Raw genomic sequence first — 21,242 nt, 5'->3', positions numbered from 1 at the left:
GGAGAAGGAGCATGGGCCTAGAACAATACACGGGCATGCCATCAGTGTATGAACAGGAAAAGGATGGATGTTAATAGGTTGTACTGCTTTGATCTTCAAATAACTTTCACCACTATATTGCTACCTTCTCGAGAAAGAGCACAAAAACTATGGCACCATGCTAACGACTACCACCCAATGGATAACTAAAGATAAGGAAATTAACTAGAAGATAAAATAAACAACCAGTTATTTGATTGATGAAGGCCCTTTATAACTAAAGGTCCACACGAGTTGGCAGTAACACTATTTAGGTCCTTGAAGACGTATGGATTGAATAGCAGGACTGTCCGAGCACAGGACGAAAACTGTAGGAATATGAAATTTAATATGTTGGGGGAAAGTAATTTCAGCCCTTTCAATTGTACCAAGTAACCATGCAGCTCATAGACCTCAATAACGAAACAGCAGATAGAAACGGTTGACATGCGGTGAACTAGATATGCAGAAACGAATGAAAACATACTTCACCTGAGGATTTTCATAACTAAAGCAGAGTAGGACGCTGGCATGCATACTTTTAATTACCAAATATGTGACTAGCAATTCAAGTTCTGACTGTACTGATGCTGATGATGACCTTTTGAAAAACAGGGAGATCAACTAAATAGTCAATACCCAATTTCTCTCCAAATTCAAAGATTCCTCAACTATGCATGGAAAATTGCTGGATATAGATATAATGCCAAAACAAGAATGACGGAACAAGTATGACAAATCAAGATGGTCTGCATTTTAACTGTGAATAATGAACATGAATCTCATGAAGCACACAACGTACGCGTCTCGTGCTGCGAATATATGAAACATCTATCTCAATAACACACCTGGCCATCTCGCATGTCCTTTTCCTCCCGTTCATGCTATTTATTTCTTGGGCAGGTTTGAATAAAAAACCCAAGACTACAGAACATAAATTGTATGCCACAAGGCACAAAACTGAAACACCTTGAACGAATAACAACACTGTTATACAAGATCATATCCCCTCATTTTACCTTCATGTCCAGACACCATTTGATCTAATGCTTCGCATTGATCAGATTTCTAATGACAAACGGCAGAATTCCACCATGATTGTAATATGCCAGTTCAACCTGTATCAATAAGAAGCTTTGTGAATAGATGCACAACCTCCAAACATGGCAGCAACTAGCAAAAATTGTTAATAACATTATATTTCACTAGCAATTCTCTTCATACCTCAGTATCAAAGCGGACAATACATGTAAATGACTTGCCATTGTCTGTCACAACTGTGACATCTTGACCAGGTTTGATGTCACTCACACTGCTTGGCAGGTTAATGGTGTAACGTTCATGGCCTGTTAAGCCAAGGGTCTCTGCATCTTCACCAGGCTTAAAACATAGTGGAATTATTCCCATGCCCACAAGGTTGCTACGGTGGATTCTCTCGAAGCTCTTGGCGATCACTGCTTTCACACCCTGCAACCAACCATTTAAAAACATGCCAATGATATAGTAGGTTGGTAAAGACAGATACCCAGGGAAGACTGTTTTTCGTGCTGACAAAGAAAGGAATTTACAAAATATTTACCAGCAGCATTGGCCCCTTTGCAGCCCAATCACGAGAACTTCCACTTCCATATTCCGCACCAGCCAAAATGACCGTGTCATGCCCCTCACTTTTGTACCTCTGTTCACAATGCATAATTACTCAAGTAATGCATTTTGGAAAATATTAGAACTAGAGCAACAATGATATACAAAAATTTAACAATAATATATGAAATCCTAAAAATTAACATCTGAAAGGTTTTGTATAAGTTACCACAGCAGCATCAAATACAGACAGTTTCTCCCCTGTAGGAATGTGAATTGTTTTAGGCCCTACTTCTCCCTTCAAAAACTTGTTCACAATACGAATATTGGCAAATGTTCCCCTTGCCATCACCTCATCATTACCACGGCGGCTACCATACGAGTTGAAGTCTTTCCTTTCAACACCTCGATCCATCAAAAACTTGGCAGCAGGGCTATCTTTGTGAATGCTCCCAGCTGGTGAAATGTGGTCCGTTGTGATACTATCTCCAAAGTTTAGCAAGCAATATGCATCCCTCACAGGATGCGGACCAGGAGGAGACATGGTCATGTCCTTGAAATAAGGAGGCTCGTGAATGTATGTTGACGAAGGGTCCCATGTGTAGAGTGTGCTGGATGGCACTGATAGCTGATTCCACATGGGATTTCCTTTGGTAATTGCTTCATATGTACCCTTAAACATGTCTGGAAGCACACTGGATTGCACAACCTGAAGAAATTCAAATCTCAAAATTTGAAGCCTGTGTTAGTTTCTGATGAGTCATCTTGGTACAAACAGAAAGCAATGGCTGAATAGCTTACATTTGCTATCTCTTCATTGGATGGCCAAATATCCTGGAAGTAAACCTTCTTTCCATCTTTCGAGGTACCTATAGGTTCTGTTTCAAAATCAATATCAACCTGAAAAGTAACTCATAGTTAGTTAAGGCATATATATCTGAATTTTAGGATCCTGAAAACCTAACACTCCCTTACTACCAGCTTCAATTAGAATCATAATAGAAGGGAGTACTTTCTAAGAAAAGTAAACAGCATCAGGCAAAGTAGAAGTTTAGACAATTTAGTAACACAGGTAGGAATTAGGATTCATGATTCCTGTATGTATCAAATACCACTGGCCAAAGAACAACTGTTATACTGCCTATTGAACTCATGATATAGAGAAATGGTTATGAAAATCAATACCACAATTATAAGCTAGCAACTAAAAATAATTGTTTTGAGGAGATATATTTTTCTTACACATCAACAAACATAAGTTTTCAGAAGCATCAAAAACCCAGATGTCAAATCATACGTTCAAGAAACAAGCAAACATATACATTGATTAACAGCTACACTAATGTATGTTCATGCTATAGATGATATAATTACAGGCTAAGATTTGCTTGTGCATTCAGGTAGAAGTAGGACTGACTTGTGACATAATCACTATAAAGAAAAATTGGTCCTTTATAACAGACAAAATCTTACACAGCGACAGAAACAGGTGCCAGAACATCAAAAACCATAAATTCTGTGCAGCATATTTCATATGCTCAATATAGTATCACATGACTGTCTAATCATCACTATACAATGTGGATACATGTTAGATACACGTCTATCAAGTCATAGTTGACAACTTAGTTGAACACTGACTAAATTTAGAATTTTGTTTTAATGTGGATTCCTCTTCTCAACTGGTTCCAGCAAGTTTATTCTTCCTTTCATATTGCTTTGTTTTGAAGAATTTAGTTCATATTTCATCTCTCTCTCTCTCTCTCTTCTCTTGCATAACATTTCATGTATCCATCATCTTGCTGCATGCCTACCCACTTACAGAATTTGCATCATGTGCCCATGATAAAATAAAGCTTAGGACCTAATTACTGGTTGCTGAACACCTAGTTCATTATTGTAATTCATAGTGCAGTCAATGGGGAAGAAATACAAGTATTCTTATAGTCATAAGATACTTCCAAACTGTGCCTGTAGTCATAAGGTACTAAAAAAAAAGACACAAGTTATTATAGTGATTGGACCAGCTACTTTGTACAATTTACAACACTGGACCGGATATTATGACACAAGGCCGCTAGACACCATTTTCCTACAATTGATTACATTAAGATTATGACAAAAAGGAAAAATTAACACACACATAGTGTAGTTATTTCAATATTACTAGGTTTGGTGATGCAACGCTTAAGCAACAGGGCCACGAATAATATTCTTCATGCTGAAATAGATTTGACATCTGGATGGATCTGAATATTCTCGGTGACAGAAACATGGGAAAGAGAGTAAAAAAGGGTGAGGGGAAATATAGAAGATCAACAGTGGAGGAGATATATCTAGATCCTCCCAACCCCACCACAATAAGAAGATTCCCTTTGAGACTTTGGATTGCATTAAGATTATAATAGAGAATGAAAAAAGATAAAACACATACAATGCAGCTATTCAAATATTACTAGGTTGCTGACACAGCACTTTAGTGTTGGGCCACAAATTTTATAGTTACATGCTGAAATAGATTATCACATCTGGATGGATCTGAATATCCTATTGTGACAGTCAGAAAAGTGTCTCTCTCTGTGTGTGTGTGTGTGTGTGTGTGTGTGAGAGAGAGAGAGAGAAGAGGGTAAGGCGATATATAAAAGATCACTGATGGAGGAGATGCAGATGTATCTAGGACCCCCCCCCCCCCCTCTTCAAAAAAAAAATACAAACACAAAAGAGGGCAAAAAAAAAAAAGGAGAGAAGACTCCTCTTTCAGACTGGCTATTTGCATTCCAGGGATGGCCTTCTTGAAACAGTTCCTCAATCTATGCATCACTCTGTTTAATGGCAATCACTTTAAATCTCATGGGCCCCGCCACACATCCTCTACTTCCGAACAGAATCATGATAGTATCCTACACACGAAAGAAGGTCATGCCATCCATCGCACCCAGCGACCGTTGGATCGTCCACTGATTGCTTTGAAATTTGTGCAGATGGATGGATGACAAAGTATGGAGCACTTTGAGAGCTGTGCAGTGGACGATCCACCAGTCCCCATGCATGTATGAAGGCATGTCCTTTCATGCAAAGGAGACAACCATGTTCCTTCCACATATGGGAACTTCTTACCCCACTCCCCTAAAACTGTGTCAAATGTTGTCTTTTTAGAAATTTCCCTGTCCATATCTAACCAGATAAAGAGACCAAAAAATAAAAATTCTTAAAGAATCTCCACCATTTGCTTAAAACCCTCAAAAAATCTGCTTATCTTCTTTGTCCAGTAGTAGCGGAGAACTTGATATCTCTCTGTGGGGCAGTCTTCCTACCCTTTTCCTCTCAAATATTCTCCCTCATAGTCACAAAATGCAAAAGATTGCCTCCCCTGCTTCTGCTTGCCCAAGTTCCTCAATATAAGCATTAAGGAGTCCAACTACCTTAATAACTGCATCAGTTTTTCCGAACATGTTATAAAATATCTCACTAGAATATGTGAAGTTATCTTATGTGGGAACAAGTTTTGTTAGAAACATGGTTTTAATTACTTTCACCATATGCTGATGCATCTATTTGTACCTCTGTTCTTTCACATTTTCAGCATACATGCCAAGTCTTTGGATACGTAGTAGAAGACTAATAGCTATCTCATAACCTCTTGAAATACATTGTTTTCTATGATGTCATGTTTGAAATTGTTGTCCTTCATTTTAACCCTGCTAAACTTTTTGATTCCTTATTTTCAAAAAAAGAATCAATTAGCTGGCCATGTTATAGAAAGTCTAATTTATGATGCAAATCATATATTATATATGGCATGCATCTAGATAAATTATCATTAAGAAACTTGCCCCCCCCCCCCAAAAAAAGGACATGAATCCTGGTTCTGCCCCTGATGAAATGCCATTCAAATCACTTGAAATACAAGTATCATGAATTAAAGCTTTCTTAACCCAACCTAGACCTGACATAGGCATTTTAGACAATAAATCCACTCATATTAGGACAGAAAAACCAACTAAAAGGGAGGAGAAAGCCTACAATCTAATATGAAAACTACAGCAAGTTTCAGAATAAAATCCTAAAACTGTAACTAAATTTAGCCATCTAAATTCCTGATTTTATCAGTCCACGAACAAATAATTGGCCCAATTGTGGTGGTTGCCGCTTTTATTGGTCATACATAGTTCCTTCCTATAGTGCTTCCATAGAGGAATGTTTTGTAATTGTAATCATCAGCAACATAAATAACAGTACCATGTCTATGGGGGCATAAAATATGAAACCAAAGAACTCTAAACAGATTTTAGTTGATGACATGTCCAGATATAATATGAACTGCCAAGGAAATGATTCATCTAATAAAATGGCTAATCAGAATGTAAAATAACCAGAATTCCATAAATTAGGAAACAGACCAGCCAAACATTCTTTATCGCAGCTTAAAATGAGCAAGCATTCAGGCCATCAGTGTACTGGCACAAAATGGCAGAACTACTACTATGATTACGTACCGTCCCAGCAAGAGCATAAGCTACCACCAAAGGAGGGGAAGCAAGATAATTTGCTCTAGTAAAAGGATGTACACGTCCCTCAAAGTTTCTATTCCCAGATAACACAGCTGCAGCAACGATGTCTGCAAATACACAACCAACTTCAGAACTACATATACATGAACATGTAGCAAAGATAGGACAATTAACTATGTCAATCAATAAACAGAAACATTACCATTCTCAGAGATAGCAGCTGATACTGTTTCATCAAGGTCACCAGAATTCCCAATGCAGGTTGTGCATCCATACCCAACAATATTGAAACCGAGCTGATTTAAATACTTCTGCAAACCACTGCAAAGGCAGAACCCAGCATGTAAGGCTAGGCACAATTGAGAAATTTAAATATAAAATATAATTCTCTGCTTTACGATCTTCAAAAAATACCTCCTTTCCAAGTATCTGGTCACAACTCCAGAACCTGGAGCGAGACTTGTCTTGATCCATGGCTTTACCTGATCCACAATGACAAAAACCATTAGCACAACCAGGGAACAAATCTTGTGGGATCTGCAAATAAATATTTGAAATTTGTAAATACAAGCAAGCATTCTCCTATTTAACAATTTACTTACAAGCATCATAGATGGACTATCAACTTGGCCATTTATTACACTATATAGGAACCAACAAGGAAAACAATTGTTGGGTATAAATACATAGTCAAATACGTGAAGAAAACAAACAAAATTCCAGCAAAGAACCAGATAGCAAAGTATTAGGAAAAACATTCAGGAAGACACATTGTTTTTACCATTGGCTGCTAAATTATTTCATAGAAGCATTGTAACTGGAAGGTAAGCAATTAATGATGACCATGTTCAACTCAATTTAGTTGTTTGCTAACATATGTCCAATCAGATATATTTTCATTATTTCTTTTTCCATTCTTTCAATTGTATGATAACATCTATGAGTTTTATCATATACTCATCCTCTAGAGCTTACCCTTGGTGCACTGTTACATTGAAAGGCTGAAATGCATGAGAGATTTTTCATCATTAATCACAGTATGGATGTGACAGAATACCTACAGGCTAATTAGTACAATCTTAACTGATCATCCTTAAGCAAGAAACTGCAGTGAAAAAGATCGCCATGTCATTAGACAATAGTTGCTACTGTCAGTATGTAATTTAATATCAGGGAATGTTCAAAACTCTGGGCTCTTAAAAATATGAAAGCAAATAGATTGTAATGTCATCAAAGTGAAGATGTTTCGAATAGTACATCTCTTCAACAGGTGATATCAGAAGGATGAGGTATGTCTGTATATGATAGTTGTTTTTCCATTAAAGCAAATGTAAGAAAATATACATATGTTATCTCTTTCTTATGAGGTGTTTTGGCCATTATCGTATTATGCTACTGTCATATGAATAAAGCTAAACGAACTATATGCTATGTGGTGTAACTATCAACAAGACTTTGATATTGAAGTCCCAGTCACCTGAAGAAACTAATACACAAATTAAAAGATACACCATGCTGAAACGTGGAGGGTAGTGTTCAACCTCAAGTCCCTGTTCACAAGCCTTCTTTGCAACCAACGCAGCTCCAAGCATTACACTAGGATTTGATGTGTTTGTGCAACTGGTGATAGCTGCTATGACAACATCACCATGCTTTATCTGAGCTGGCAGCCCATGGAAAGAAAACTCTGCAACTTTATTTTGGGTTTCTTTTGGCACAGCAAAGCCCTGCAACATCATGTCAGATCAACATTATAAAACACGACAACATTTTCCAACCTAAATTGCAAATATTGTGCATATCTCTTTATTCTTATAAAACTATGTATCAAAAGAAACTCTACAATAGATTTGTGATAGTAAGTACATGATAATAATGAAACAAGTATATATGGGCCATCTGCTAGACAATTCCCACAAAATGCATAACACTGCTTCATTTTACATGTATGTGGGCACCCACGGGTGCGTGCATGGATGCAAACACATGGGGAGAGAGGGAGACAGAGAGATTCAAAGAATGTACATCATCCTTAGGTTCCTATTAATAATTGTGTGGACATAATGAGAACAGCATTGTTTGTCGACACAAATTAACAAGAAAAGCACATTAGCGATCCAGTTAGGTCAGTACAGCATAGATTAAGACAAGGTGATATTGATGTTTTCTAGGCAGCCAAAATGGACATAACGACATCCATTTACAATGACAGCAAGTTTCGGTGCTGTATCCATGGGGGGAAAAGACAAAATACCAGTCGCCTTACCTTGAATCCTACTTTGTTATCTAAGCATGAATGCCAATCTGCTTTCATTTCCTTCAAGGGAACTCGATCATGAGGTCTGCCAAGCAGATTATTTGAGAAAAGTGGTCAGTACAAGAAAACAGGAGATTTAGTTAACTTAAGCTTGCAAAATAGTAACTCTGTGCTAGCCCCCAAAGAAAAATCCACATTAAACCAAAATAAAAAGACCCTGACCTCTTAGGCCCTGATACACATGGTTCCACGTCTTCCAAATTCAACTCTAGATAAGATGAGTACACTCTTTCTGTTTGGGGCTGAGTTCAGAAATTAAAACTCATTCAGCAAGTATGCATTACAAAATAGACAATAAATAAACTAAATCAAATTAAACAAGCTATCAATTTAACATCAGAAGGTAGAGATACCTGGCTATAGTCAACAAACATCTTATTAGCCCGCAAATAGGACTCGATCATCGCCACCTAAAAGTTGTCAAGATAATTATTATTCCTTGAACAAAACAGGTTACCATAATAGCAATTGCAGACGGTAACAATGACTTACAGTGTCATCGCTTCTGCCAGTCAGTTTCAAGTATTGCAGTGTGACATGATCTACTGGAAAGAAACCCATTGTTGCTCCATATTCAGGAGACATATTTGCAATAGTGGCACGGTCTGCCAGAGATAGCTTACTCATGCCTTCCCCTGTAGATAAGTTACATAAGTGATTAAAGACATAAGTTAAGCGAGCACAAACACAGTGGATAATGCTGAAAACATTTGAAATAATTGCAAAAACAATCTGAAGAGAAGACTTTTAAAAAAAGTAGGGAATAGATTGGTTCACCCATTTACCATAGAACTCCACAAACTTTCCAACAACACCATGCTTCCGAAGCATTTGTGTTACTGTCAAAACCAAGTCGGTGGCTGTCACACCGTTATTCAATTTTCCAGATAATTTGAACCCAACAACTCCAGGCAGCACCATACTCATTGGCTGCACTAAGAGGAAAATAAAAATTATAGTGATAAACTGCAAGATTTTTGGTGATCATCACTTGGAGTGGGGAGAGAAAATAGAAAAAAAGGGTGCATCCGTAAACAAAAAACAGTTGACAAGCATATCCAGACATCGTTTAACCCAAACAGTTCAAGGTTTTACGGGTCAGGTAAGACACCAAATTTCACAGACAATAAATTGCAAATAAATACAATGACCAAAAATGTGCAAACAGGTACCAAATAAAGAAATGACTAAGGTAGCATGTCGCCCAACCATGATTCTTTTCGTAAATGCATGGAAGTTATTACCCCTTGACATACTTGGGGAAGTTTCATAACCTTATTAAAGCTGGATTTGTGATCGCACTTATCAGGCTGTTTGCAAAACAACCTTTCCAACACTTTTTTAACCCATTTACATATTTGTTATGAACACGTTGGAATTTGAAGGTGAATCTTTTGCAAAGGAGGAAGTTTCAATCTGAAGCAATCAATTATGTGGTTATTTATTGATTTTGAGGAGCTTTTTAATCTTCCTACTGCTTTAGGTCTCTTGATTAGAGAAATGTTAAAAGAAAATAGTGAATGCCAAATGTATGTGCACATTATCTCCACGCCAGGAAATCATTATAAATAACAGAAGGCTTACATTTTCAGACATCATAACCATCGTTCAGTTATTTTTACAGTCGAACTGTAGGCAAAGGTGGTTAATGGTTTAAGATGTGTTGTGAGTAGAGAAAAGAATGATTAGCCATTTAAAACATAAACATTCCAGAAGGATATGAAATCTTTATGTATGCATGAACACACAGACAAACCAACAAAGAAAGCAAAGATGATGATTTGTCAAGAATATGAAGACAAGAGAAAAGTGATTGCAAGCATAGAACAAGCTGAGAAATAGTGTTCAATGGCTAAAAAGTAACTTTATTTACCTGACCAAGCATTGCAGCTTCTGCTTCTATTCCACCAACTCCCCAGCCAGCAACGCCTAATCCATCGATCATAGTCGTGTGCGAGTCAGTGCCTACCACACTGTCAGGATATAGAATCCCCCCATTGTTAAACACAACACGGGCAAGGTATTCCAAGTTGACCTACAAAACATCATTTTAGAACTTTAAGCAAGTAATAGAAAGGTAGAATTATCATCTTAAGATTACATTTCATAAATCATAGCTTAAAATTAGAACAGCTGCTCCACACTCTTCATGACCAATAAAAGCCAATTACCTGGTGGACAATACCAGATCCAGGTGGAACAACAAGCATGTTATGAAATGCATTGGATCCCCACTTCAAAAATCCAAATCTTTCCTTATTGCGTTGAAATTCAAGTTCCATATTAGCCTGAACTGCATTTTCTGATCTTGCCACATCAACCTGCACTGAGTGATCGATGACAAGATCGACAGGAACCTGCACAGAAAAACTTTCAAGTCTTAAATTGTACCCAAAAGGACAAATTGGAACAAGAAGAAGAAAATCATATCAATAAATATATATGCTACTAAAATGCACCTTCAATTTCTTGCCATTATTCTTTCAATCTCTTGCTCATACAAATCACTAATAAAATGAACAGTGCTAGCAAGCTCAACTTTATTCTGTTCCCCCATTTTATAACTTTATTGCTGCTACATATCACTAACAGCAGATGTCAATATACCCCATAGACTAAAAATTTCTTTTAATTCTGCAATTTTGTACAGACAAAATTTCAGGCCAGGTGAATGAAATGACACGATCAACCAATCAAAGGCTTCAGATGCACCAAACTAGACAAGGTTGAATAGGCGTGATGGTACCAGTGACCATGCAACCACATCCAACAGCAACTGTCATACAAACCCAATCATTTAAGTCATGAACTCAAACTGTAGAATAGGGGTTCTCATGCAGCAGACCTTAGTTCTACTCCAACGCCTCCTCAGGGGATTTTATAATTTTATAATTTTTGTATAATTATTTTATAATTATAATACATAGCTTAACAAACTAATATTTTATAATTTTTGTATTCCAATTACTGCATAGAATCGCAGATAACCAGTTTTAACTGTCAAATGATAGGAGTACAAGTGAGTCTTCAAGACCTAACAAACTCCCCGTCCCCATGTCCAACATTTCATTTAGTAAAATTAAGATCTACAAAACCATGCATCCAGGGCTAACATCACCATGTTGCCAAGTAGCTATTCTTTCCTAACAAAAATCTTAGCTGTCAGCATAGCAAATAGCAGAAATAACCAGAAAATCATAAAATAAAAGCAACTATGAGAAAATCTATCCTTGAATAAGATATATTAAGTTTTATGGAAGGTTTGGTAATTGATAAGGTCTTCTTTATCAGTAAAAAGAAAGTATCAAAAAAAAAGTATCTTTCAACACTAGAAAAAAAAATACATCATATCAGAACAGACAAGTCCAAGAAAAAAAAATGTAGAGCACATATCTAACTTAAATCTGGATTGCTTGAAATTACTTTTAGAATATACATGTGACGCAGAGCAACATATACTTACCAATGGGTTGATCTTATTTGAATCACTGCCTAGTTTATTCATAGCGTCCCGCATACATGCAAGATCAACAACAGCTGGAACACCAGTGAAGTCCTGACAGAAAAGTTAATAAAACACCCGAGCACTTTTGTTAAGTATCCAGACCGGAAGTGGTATAAAAGAAACCAACCAAGAATTTCAAATGAAATACAGTACATTAACTACAGCGCTGTCACATATCCTTTACAAAAAAAATAATTTAAGAATTTCCTAACAAATGAGACAATTTTGCTGAATTGTAGAAAGTAAAATGATAAATATAGCAATAAATGAAGCATGAGTAGACCCGTAAGGAAAAAAAGGAAGAGGTCAACCTTTTTGACAAAGACAATACAACAGAATGAGATTTTAGAGTTTATATAACTGTTCATTTAGGTCCTTGTCATGTAGCATAGATATTTCTGTCAAAAATTAATTTTTTTCCCTTGGAATTTTCCATAAGAAAAAAAAGGGAACTATGAGACTTCCAATTGGGAAAAGAGGCAGCTTGACAAACAGTCAATAAATTTTATTTAAAAAACAAAACATCGAATTGAAGCAGAGTAATATGATGACTCCTTAATAAACTAGCGAAAATCAAGAAACTACTTTGGATCGAAAATGTTCTAGCATAACATTTGAAAGAGGAAATAGGATGAAGTGGAGAGAGATAAGTACCTGAAGCAGGACACGAGCAGGCTTGAAGGGAATCTCGACTTGCTTTGCGGCACTGCTCTCCCAGTCCAAGATCTTCTCCACATCCTTCCCTGTCACCTGGAACTCGTCACAGTTCCGGATCGCCGATTCCAAAAGAATCCTTATAGAATACGGAAGCCGATCTAAAACACCATCATTTCCCAAATTCGTCCAACCATAGAATCAGAAGAAAATCCTTTTCGAAATAAGAAAACAAAAAAAAAGAAAAAGAAAAGTCCGCATCAGATTCCACCAAAAGCCATCAAAAGACTCACCGATCCGAGGATCATTCAGCGCCGGCAAGCTGTAGTACTTCCCAAACTCGCCTCCTCCAGGCTTGGAGAGGGAGGTCAAGATGCTCTCATACGAGTTCCGGGTAGCTATCGATCAAGAAGCGCATCAAGAACCAACAAACCATCAAACAAGATCAGATCCATCTCTAATCCGATTCAAGAAACAGTTCTGAAGGATAAAAAGACAGATTAGATACCCATGGTGGCGAAGCGGCGCTCGAAGCGCTCGGCGACGGCGGCGGATGAGCGGATCTGGGCCCGGTGGCTGAGCGGCGACCGCCAGTCCCCGAAGTGCCGAGCGAACGACGAGACGGGCGACGGCGGAGAAGACGGTGGAGGACAATGAGATCTTAGGTTAGGGTTTGAGGGGGAGGGAGGAGATGACGGAGGAGGCGAGGTTAGGTGGGAAGAGGACTTGGCGGCGGCGGCGGAGAGGGAGAAGGAAAGGCGAGAGTACGACGATCGGGTGAGGGCCCCAGCTATCACAGTCATGAGGCCTATTTATAGGCGGATCCGGGGGTAGGAGAAATAGTGCGTCGAGGACGACGATTATATTACGAGAATAAATTAAAGAACAACAGAGAAGAGAAGTGGAAAGAGAGGAGGCGAGGTGGGGGGAGAGGGACGATGGTGGGTTTATAATGGGGGGAAGAGAGACGCAGCGAGTAGAGGGGGAAAGAACGAAGAGAAAGGAGAAGGTGACTCGTGGTTGGAGCGCGCCACGGGGTTTTGGGGGCCCATGACATGGCCGCAAAGGTCAAATTTCTCCGGAGCGCCGCCCTCGCGTGCTCGTATTGGTATGAAAAAATAATGAGACACACAAATGTGACCGGCCTAAAACAACGCCCAGCTTTGATATCGCCGTGTTGTCCATGTTTCGTGGGTCCCAGCATACTCAGAGATGGAATCGGAGGTTGCAGAAGTGGGTGTCTTATTCTCAAATGGGACACACAAATGTCACCGACCTAAAAGAACGCCCAGCTTTGCCGTTTGAGTCTCGTACTCTTGGCATTTGCTACGACGCCCAACAAGGTTACCAATCCTCAGCTGAAACGTGGTAATGGAACATCTGGGTTGTCCAACTGGGTCCCCGAAGCTTGGGTCTAAGGAATAATATGGTGGGGTCCACGGATATATGACGTGGCGTTCAGTGATGCGGCGCTGGCCAATAGTTCGTGCTCGTAGGCGTCTCCTAAATGCGACCGCTCCTCCATAAAAATGGCAATTTTGATGAATGAACGTACCTTTTTCGAAAAAAATACGCCTGTTTCGAGCTTCTCTTGCTGCACGTCGGAAACCGAGGCCACGAGTAAGCATAAACGGAGTTCAACAGGAATGTTCGGTGTAACCATATCAATTATATCGTTCGGGAATCGGGACCGGGTTTGCAGCGAGTGGGCCCAAATTGGACGGTCTAGAAGGTGTCACGTTGACTTAAATTTTCGTGTCGGGGCCCATGCCACATTCTAGCGGGACTTTTCTTCAAGGAAAATTAAAAGTAATGTTTCAGCAAAAAAAAATTAAAAGTAAATAGGGGCACGACTCTGGGTTGACGCCACCATAAAAGTTCGAAACGTTTGCTTTCCTCCCCAATGCATTAAAACGTTGGCAAGTTGTTAACTACCTACTGTTGTTTATCCGGTACAGGATTGTGCACCATGGCAAAACGTGATGATATTGGAAAGCTCAATGGTTGGCTGTTCAGTATAGATTCTTATTAGATGGTAGCACTTCAATCTAAAACAGTATAGAAAAAAAAAGTTCTCCCTAAAGAACATATTCGACGGGACTCTCCAATACCTAAGTCAGTATTATTTTCAGAAAAGAGAAAAAAATTGTCTCTCAGTTTGTTAGAGTATTGTTGTTTCTTACCTCCTCTACTTCCTGCCTCCTCTCTATTTTTGTGTATATCCGGTGGAAGAGCTTATCCACCACTAGAGAATTGGGGCATGTGGGTCGACCAGAAGGAACTGGCTAGAGTACGACGTGAATATCATATGTGAATATTTCGCACATGGACAACATCCTGTCTGTCGCATCCATGGGATCTCGATGATTGCTGAATCTCCCAATTAGGATGCGGTCAACCATGGTCAACGTTGAGGCCATGAGGTCTACGGGTTTGCGATCTCCTCTACCTTAACGGGGCAGGGTGGAATACTAGACGGATCGGCTATCTGTTTGGTGAGCACCTCACGGAGAGAGTCCAGTCACTGGCAGTTCTAGAGAGTGCTGGTTTGGATGTGAGAGTTTGGTGTGCATCCTGTAGCCCTAGGTCAGAGTAAGAGACATCTACAGCCTTCTTTAGTGTGAACAGCACTCGAGGCAAGATTGCACTCGAATTTGGAGGTTCAGTTTTCACCCGAGGGTTGCCTTGTTCCTCTACCAGGTGGTTTCGAGCCGACTACCAATGAGATCTGTCCTGAGCAGGCATGGACTAGGCATCCTACCACACTGCCCAGGGTGCCAGGTGGATGAGACCATGGACTACGTCCTGTTTCAGTGCGATCGAGCTATGAGAGTTTGGAGGCTCATCGATATCTCGCCAAATACTCAGTGCTAGTTAGGCCCTTTCACCCAAGCACTTAGACAGTAGGCCGCCACTTCTCAAATCCGGTATTGGGCCATTGGGGCAACTTATATTACTTACCACCATATTTGGTTAGTTAGGAACGCTCGGACCTTTAGAGAAAGCAATTCTACTTCTAGATTTGTTATAGAGCGGGCCCATGTGCAGGCAGTGGAGATCACCCATACAAGTCCATCGGATAGGCCTTTAACAGCTCGGGATATCTGGGGCTCTACATCTACTCTTATAGTGCCACGGACTGTTCACTTGGGAGCCCTCACCCCTAGTTTCCTCAAGATTAACTTTGACGGATGCATGCTGGATGGTGGTAGGAGGGGTAGTGCAAGCTTCATAATCAGAGGCTTTGACTCTAGGGTAGTTATTGCTGATGGAAGCCAGATTTTTGACATTTCTATTTCTAAGGCAGAGCTGAGGGCAACATTTGAGCTGGTGTGGGTCAAGCCCGACATGTTCTATAGGCCAATACAGTCTTGCTTAAGGGTGACTCGACTATGGTGATCGGCTGGATCTAGGAATGCATCGGTGGTATGGGTGGCTGCCATCCATTACTCTGGAATATTTGGGCCATGGTAGGTAAAGACGATGTCTTTTAAGCCAAGTATGTCTACAGGAAGGCCAATGGAGATGCGGATTGGGTGGTCTCGGATGTGGATGATCACTCTTCCAAGACTTGTTACTTTTTAACTTTTTTAGATATATTCATACTAGAAGTGTATGAGTCATTCGTTGTAGCAAAAAATAAAAAAAAAACTATTAATAATAATTGAACTTGCATTGTTCATGAGAATAGATGAGCTGCTATTGTTGTGAATGACTTGAAGAATTTTATTGCAAGGCAATGTAAGAGATATGGCGAATGGTAATAGTAGTGAATAGAGGTAGAGAGTGAAATGGTTGCACATGGAGCAATAAATCCAACTTGATGACCATCGAATTTCTCTAACAAGTGGAGATGGTTGTTTGGGAAATGTTGGTGTTTAAGTGTTAAGGTGTCCAATATGCCTGCATTAATAAAGAAAATAGGTGCTACATGAGTTTATTAGCTTGAGCCTAACAACTTAAATTTTTGGTTTGCAAGTCAGCAACAAAGCAGTACCGGAATTAGGCTCGTGGTGCATCGCCACCTTTATTAGTCATGTGAGCCCTTTACCAAGGAATATTAGAGTCGACTAGGATATGAGTAATGGGTATCTATTGTCTCGAGTAGGAGGCAACCATGATGTGGACGTCACAAGATAGAGTGGGAAAGATTGTTATAGTCCCACATTAGCTAATACAAATGGTGTTGCATGGTTTATTAGCCATGCTTCTTTTAACAACTTAAGATTTTGGGATACGAATTCTCGACAAATGGTACAAGAAAAAATTGGAGCAAAGGAAGAGAAAAAAAAATCTCGAGATGGAAGCATTATCTCCAAATGAAATGATTCACCTAGTGGTTGGAGCCCAAACAACAACACAGCGAACCGAATGTATCTTAAAAACTGAATCTAATTCAAGCAAGAATCTAGAACTTCTTGACCTCATCTTTATTACTTAGAGCATAGATAAAACTTTGGAGATTGTATCTCAGAGTCACAACCCAATTCTTGACTATATAGTGGTCTCTACCCTTAAGCGAACATTTTTTTTCTCTTGTTCCAAGTCCCCTGCCACTAGAATATCAACAATGGGCAAGCCTCCAGCTCTAGTTCTCCACCATAGCCTAACCTCTACTGCTGGTACAATACTCTTTTCTTCCCCTCATGAATGATTCCCTCTTTTTATTTATTATTTTTTTAAAGCAACTACTCCACTATCACCTAAAAAAAAAAGCAACTGCTCCATCATCTTTTTATTTGTTATTTTATTCTTGATGCAATCCAGGCTTCTATTTTTTCCCCTCTTTTATTTTGGTCATATTGTGTAATGTCCGGGCCCAGAACCTACTAGGCCCAATAAGAAATAGGCCCAGTTAAGGGTTGGGCCCAAATTTCACTGTGGGCAGTATTATTATAATGGTTATTATAATGGTTATAAAAAAAAAACGAAGGGATAAGACTGACAGGGAAGGGTCACCTCACCCCCTGCTGGCAGCCGATGCCGGCACGCCGGAGACAGGGGGGCGGCGGCCAGTCCCGGAGTATGGAGGAAAGGAGAGGATGGGACCTCTCAGAGGGGGGTTTCATCCTCTAAACAAATTATTTAAGCCTCTGCCGGCAACCCCAAGTGACAGACCCCCTAGAATACTGAACGAGAGAGTGAGAAAGCCGAAGCCCTGGAGCCGAAGGCGAAGGAGCCCTGAAGCTCCAAGAGGAAGGAGGGACTACCAGGGGGAGGTACTGCCCGACTGCAACCGGCCAAGGTAAGGAGCATTAGGGTAGGGTTTAACAGAAGAAAAGAAACCCCTCTGTGGGGTGCTCTCCCCCTCTGTGTCAACAGTGAAACAGAGGGGAGGAGGCCGGCACAGGAGAGGGAGAAAAACCCACAAGCCCCGGGTCGGGCTGGACTCACAGGGCCGCCAGCCCCGGCCGGACCACCACCTCTTCTCCGGCAAGAGGTGGTGGTGCCGGAGGGAAGGACCAAAGAAAAGAAAAGGAAGAAGGGAAGAAGAAAGAAAGAAAGAAAGAAAGAGAGAGGAGGAAGAGGCCGTAGATCCGGCCGGAGGAGAAGAAGAAGACCGGAGGACCGGCCGAAATGGCTAGGGCTTCCGATCGGAACCAAGGAGAGAGAGAAAAAGGAGAGGAGGAGGGGACTTGCCCGTGTACGGCCGTGAGCGTCGCCGGTGCGGGCTCGACCGGGGAAGCCGAGAGCTCGGCCGCGGGCTCGGCCGGGGAAGCCGAGAGCTCGGCCGCGGGCTCGACCGAAGAAGCCGAGAGCTCGGCTGCGGGCGTCACCGATCGCGGTCCGACCCCCTCCCCGTGAGGAGGAGACTATCGACCTCCCTTCGCCGGAGAGGAGAGAAGAGGAGGAATGGGAGATCGGGATGAAAGGAAGCTTCGGGAAGGAGAAGAAAAAAAAAAGAAGAAACGGTGAAGAAAAAGAAAGAAAAAGAGAAACAAAAAGAAAAGAAAAGAAAAGAAAAAGAAAAGAAAAGAAAGAAAAAGAGAAGAGAAAAGAAAAGAGTGGGTTAACGGGCCGGAATCGGGTTTGGGTCCGAAACCCGTTAAGCCCAATAATAAGAAATTGATTTAGCCAATTGAACCTGAACCCGAGCCTAATTAAATTGGGCCAAGTCTGGACGAGCCCAAACTGCAAATTGGGTCAAATCCGAACCGAATTAAGCCCAAATTGATTTGGGTCCGAACCCAATTAAATTGAGTTAGTTCCAGCAGACCCAATCTGGTTTTAAATCGAACCCCAAAGGCTTCAAATTGGACTTGGGCTAAATCCTTGGATGGGATCCAAGCAAGTAAATTCATAATATGATGAACTAAGAGATTTTATAATAAATAAATGGGGAATAATGTAATCCCTATTATGTTGTTTTAGGTGATTAAGGATTTGTCACCTGGACTTGAGCAATTTGGAAAGCGAATTGAAGTAAGTAATCTGTCTTAATCCTATCGTAGATCTTGTATTACGTTTTATAAGATGAACCAGTGTTTTTTTTTATACAATTTGAATTGTATGCATGATTAGTGAAGAATGTAAGTAACCTGTCCTAATCCTGTTATGGATCATGTCATTAATGTTTCCTACGCATTTATTTTAAGTATATATGTTTCATGCATGATATGTTACAATGCATAAGTAACTTGCATGATCCCAGAAGCTATGGCTATGTATACAACATGATGATACTGATATTTTAATTATGCATGTAAGTTTATAAAGTCTTAGCTAGCCCAGAGGCACTATAATGGGCTCAAAGATGCTACTGAGAATGACTGAGCCGTCAGTGGCTGAATAGTAACTGAGCTTGCCCCGCCAGTGGCTGAATAGTAACTGAGCTGCCCCGCCAGTGGCTGAATAGTAACTGAGCCTGCCCCGCCAGTGGCTGAATTGGAATTGGGCCTGCCCCGCCAGTGGCTGAATAGTAACTGAGCTTGCCCCGCCAGTGGCTGAATAGTAACTGAGCTGCCCCGCCAGTGGCTGAATAGTAACTGAGCTGGCCCCGCCAGTGGTCGAGTCTGACTTCGCAGTAGCATCCGAGAGAAAAAGGACCACGGCATGCCGGGGGGGGGGGGCACGGTTTCATGAAAATTTTGTGATTTGCACTACTGCTTTGTTTAAATTGCATACATATTATGCCATGATGATTATTAGATAAACATGCATGTCAGCTTCTCAAACCCTGATTTATATGTTTAGCCTACTGGTTGATCCGGTAGGATTATGCAGGATTACTTACTGAGCTGTGTAGCTCATATCCGTTCATTTACTTTTTCTTTCAGATCCTTACCACTGATAGCTGCCAGAGACACGTTAATCTGGTATCAGGGCTTCTTTCTTTTGGGGTAAAGCAAGTATACTTTTGTGTACATAAACTACATAGAAGCTCTGTATTTGGGTACTGACCAGCATGTTGTATTAAGAATGCTTTCATATGAAAAGATTTGGTTGGTTTGACTACCCTGTTACCCAGGTATGAGGCTGCGTGCTATTGCGGGCGGTAGTCGGCAATAGCACGACCGTGTCACGGATCCGGATCCGGGGCGTGACATATTGCATGTGTGAGATCCTGGCGATGATTAAATCCAAGTAAATAGAGAAAGCAGTGGAGGAGAAAAGTGTGTTGGGAATTGTATCCTAAATGTCAATCGTCAGCATATTGATGATTGAATTTTGTAAATGAATTGACAAATTAATAAAGTATTATTTGGCATTATTCATCATTTCATCTTCAAATGAACTCTTCTATGATGAAGTCCTTAGGACTTATGTTATGATAAAGGAGGATTTATCTCTGAGTCCTTAAACTTGTTCGCGACCAAATGATATGTTGTTACTGGGACGACAACATTATCGAGATTAGGTCGTTGTATGACATATACGTTGGTTGTCCTCTTAACCAAGGAGTGTGGAGACACTGGTATGCCATACAGGTGAAGTGTAGGAGTACATTTCACTGAACGTGACTAATTCCGGAACGCTCTACTGTCGAGAGATGTTCCGAGTGGATATGGGTATAAGTTTGGCCCTCTGACCTGAGACCGCAACCTGTGACTAGCAAGCAACTCACTGTACTTTGGTACCGGACTACCTGAATTTCTAATTCAGTGACGGAAGGTCACTGGGTGCAGTCAAGTACTTGCGTAGTCAGTTGTGAGTCAAGATGGAATTGACCCCTCCTGCAAACAGGAGATAATGTCTTGTGACTAATTTAGCAAAACCTTGGCCAGGGTAATCTCAGTGAGGAGTCACGGGATATCTAAAGTTAATCACATAATGGATGTACTAATTATAGGGTTGACAGTGAGCTCTAAGTCATCCTGGCATTAAGAGTCAAAGGGATTGAATTATACAGTAACCATAGTTCAGGGTTCCAGAATATTTGCTTCGCATATATTCGGCCTATTCGGACGTCGGGTACCATTGCTAGATGGTCACATCGATTAGTGTAGGAAGTCGTTCCTATACTACCGGCTTAGGTTCGAACCTATGAGGTCACATGCATAGAAGATTCCTGATTGATCAAGAAGGCTGATGAATGATTAAGAATCATTCAGGGGTAATTTGGTCAATTCGATTGGAAAATTATCTTATAAAATAATTAAAGTAATTATCAGAGGATTAATTAGTAATTAGATTGCTAATGAACTCAATTGGA

At 40.3% G+C, this 21,242-nt stretch overlaps 1 protein-coding gene across 1 annotated transcript; it reads right to left on the bottom strand.

The window, feature by feature from the left end:
- Positions 1-748: 748 nt before the first annotated feature.
- On the bottom strand, positions 749-13,736 carry LOC103714530 (aconitate hydratase, cytoplasmic-like). The gene is made up of 20 exons (XM_008801812.6): positions 13,098-13,736; positions 12,883-12,987; positions 12,590-12,750; positions 11,894-11,986; positions 10,602-10,787; positions 10,304-10,465; positions 9,216-9,360; positions 8,923-9,065; positions 8,784-8,840; positions 8,593-8,672; positions 8,380-8,455; positions 7,655-7,840; positions 6,528-6,595; positions 6,316-6,434; positions 6,099-6,220; positions 2,404-2,502; positions 1,832-2,311; positions 1,598-1,696; positions 1,243-1,485; positions 749-1,136 (listed from the first exon to the last, which is right to left on the bottom strand). Exons 1-20 carry the CDS (start codon positions 13,390-13,392, stop codon positions 1,062-1,064), a joined length of 2,994 nt encoding a protein of 997 aa, XP_008800034.4. The 5' UTR covers positions 13,393-13,736; the 3' UTR covers positions 749-1,061.
- Positions 13,737-21,242: the final 7,506 nt, after the last annotated feature.

This window comes from Phoenix dactylifera, chromosome 3 (assembly GCF_051530095.1).
Source record: "Phoenix dactylifera cultivar Ajwa chromosome 3, Ajwa_hap1_PhDact_Kaust_v1.1, whole genome shotgun sequence".
NCBI lineage: Eukaryota > Viridiplantae > Streptophyta > Magnoliopsida > Arecales > Arecaceae > Phoenix > Phoenix dactylifera.
This window is presented reverse-complemented; position numbering and strand designations above follow the sequence as displayed.

Coding starts and splice junctions, on each gene's coding strand:
- LOC103714530 (XM_008801812.6), bottom strand. CDS start 13,392: ATGACTGTGATAGCTGGGGCCCTCACCCGATCGTCGTACTCTCGCCTT. Junction 10,466..10,601: donor GATCTGGTATTGTCCACCAG/GTAATTGGCTTT, acceptor GATGTTTTGTAG/GTCAACTTGGAATACCTTGC. Junction 6,435..6,527: donor ACCAGATACTTGGAAAGGAG/GTATTTTTTGAA, acceptor CTGCCTTTGCAG/TGGTTTGCAGAAGTATTTAA.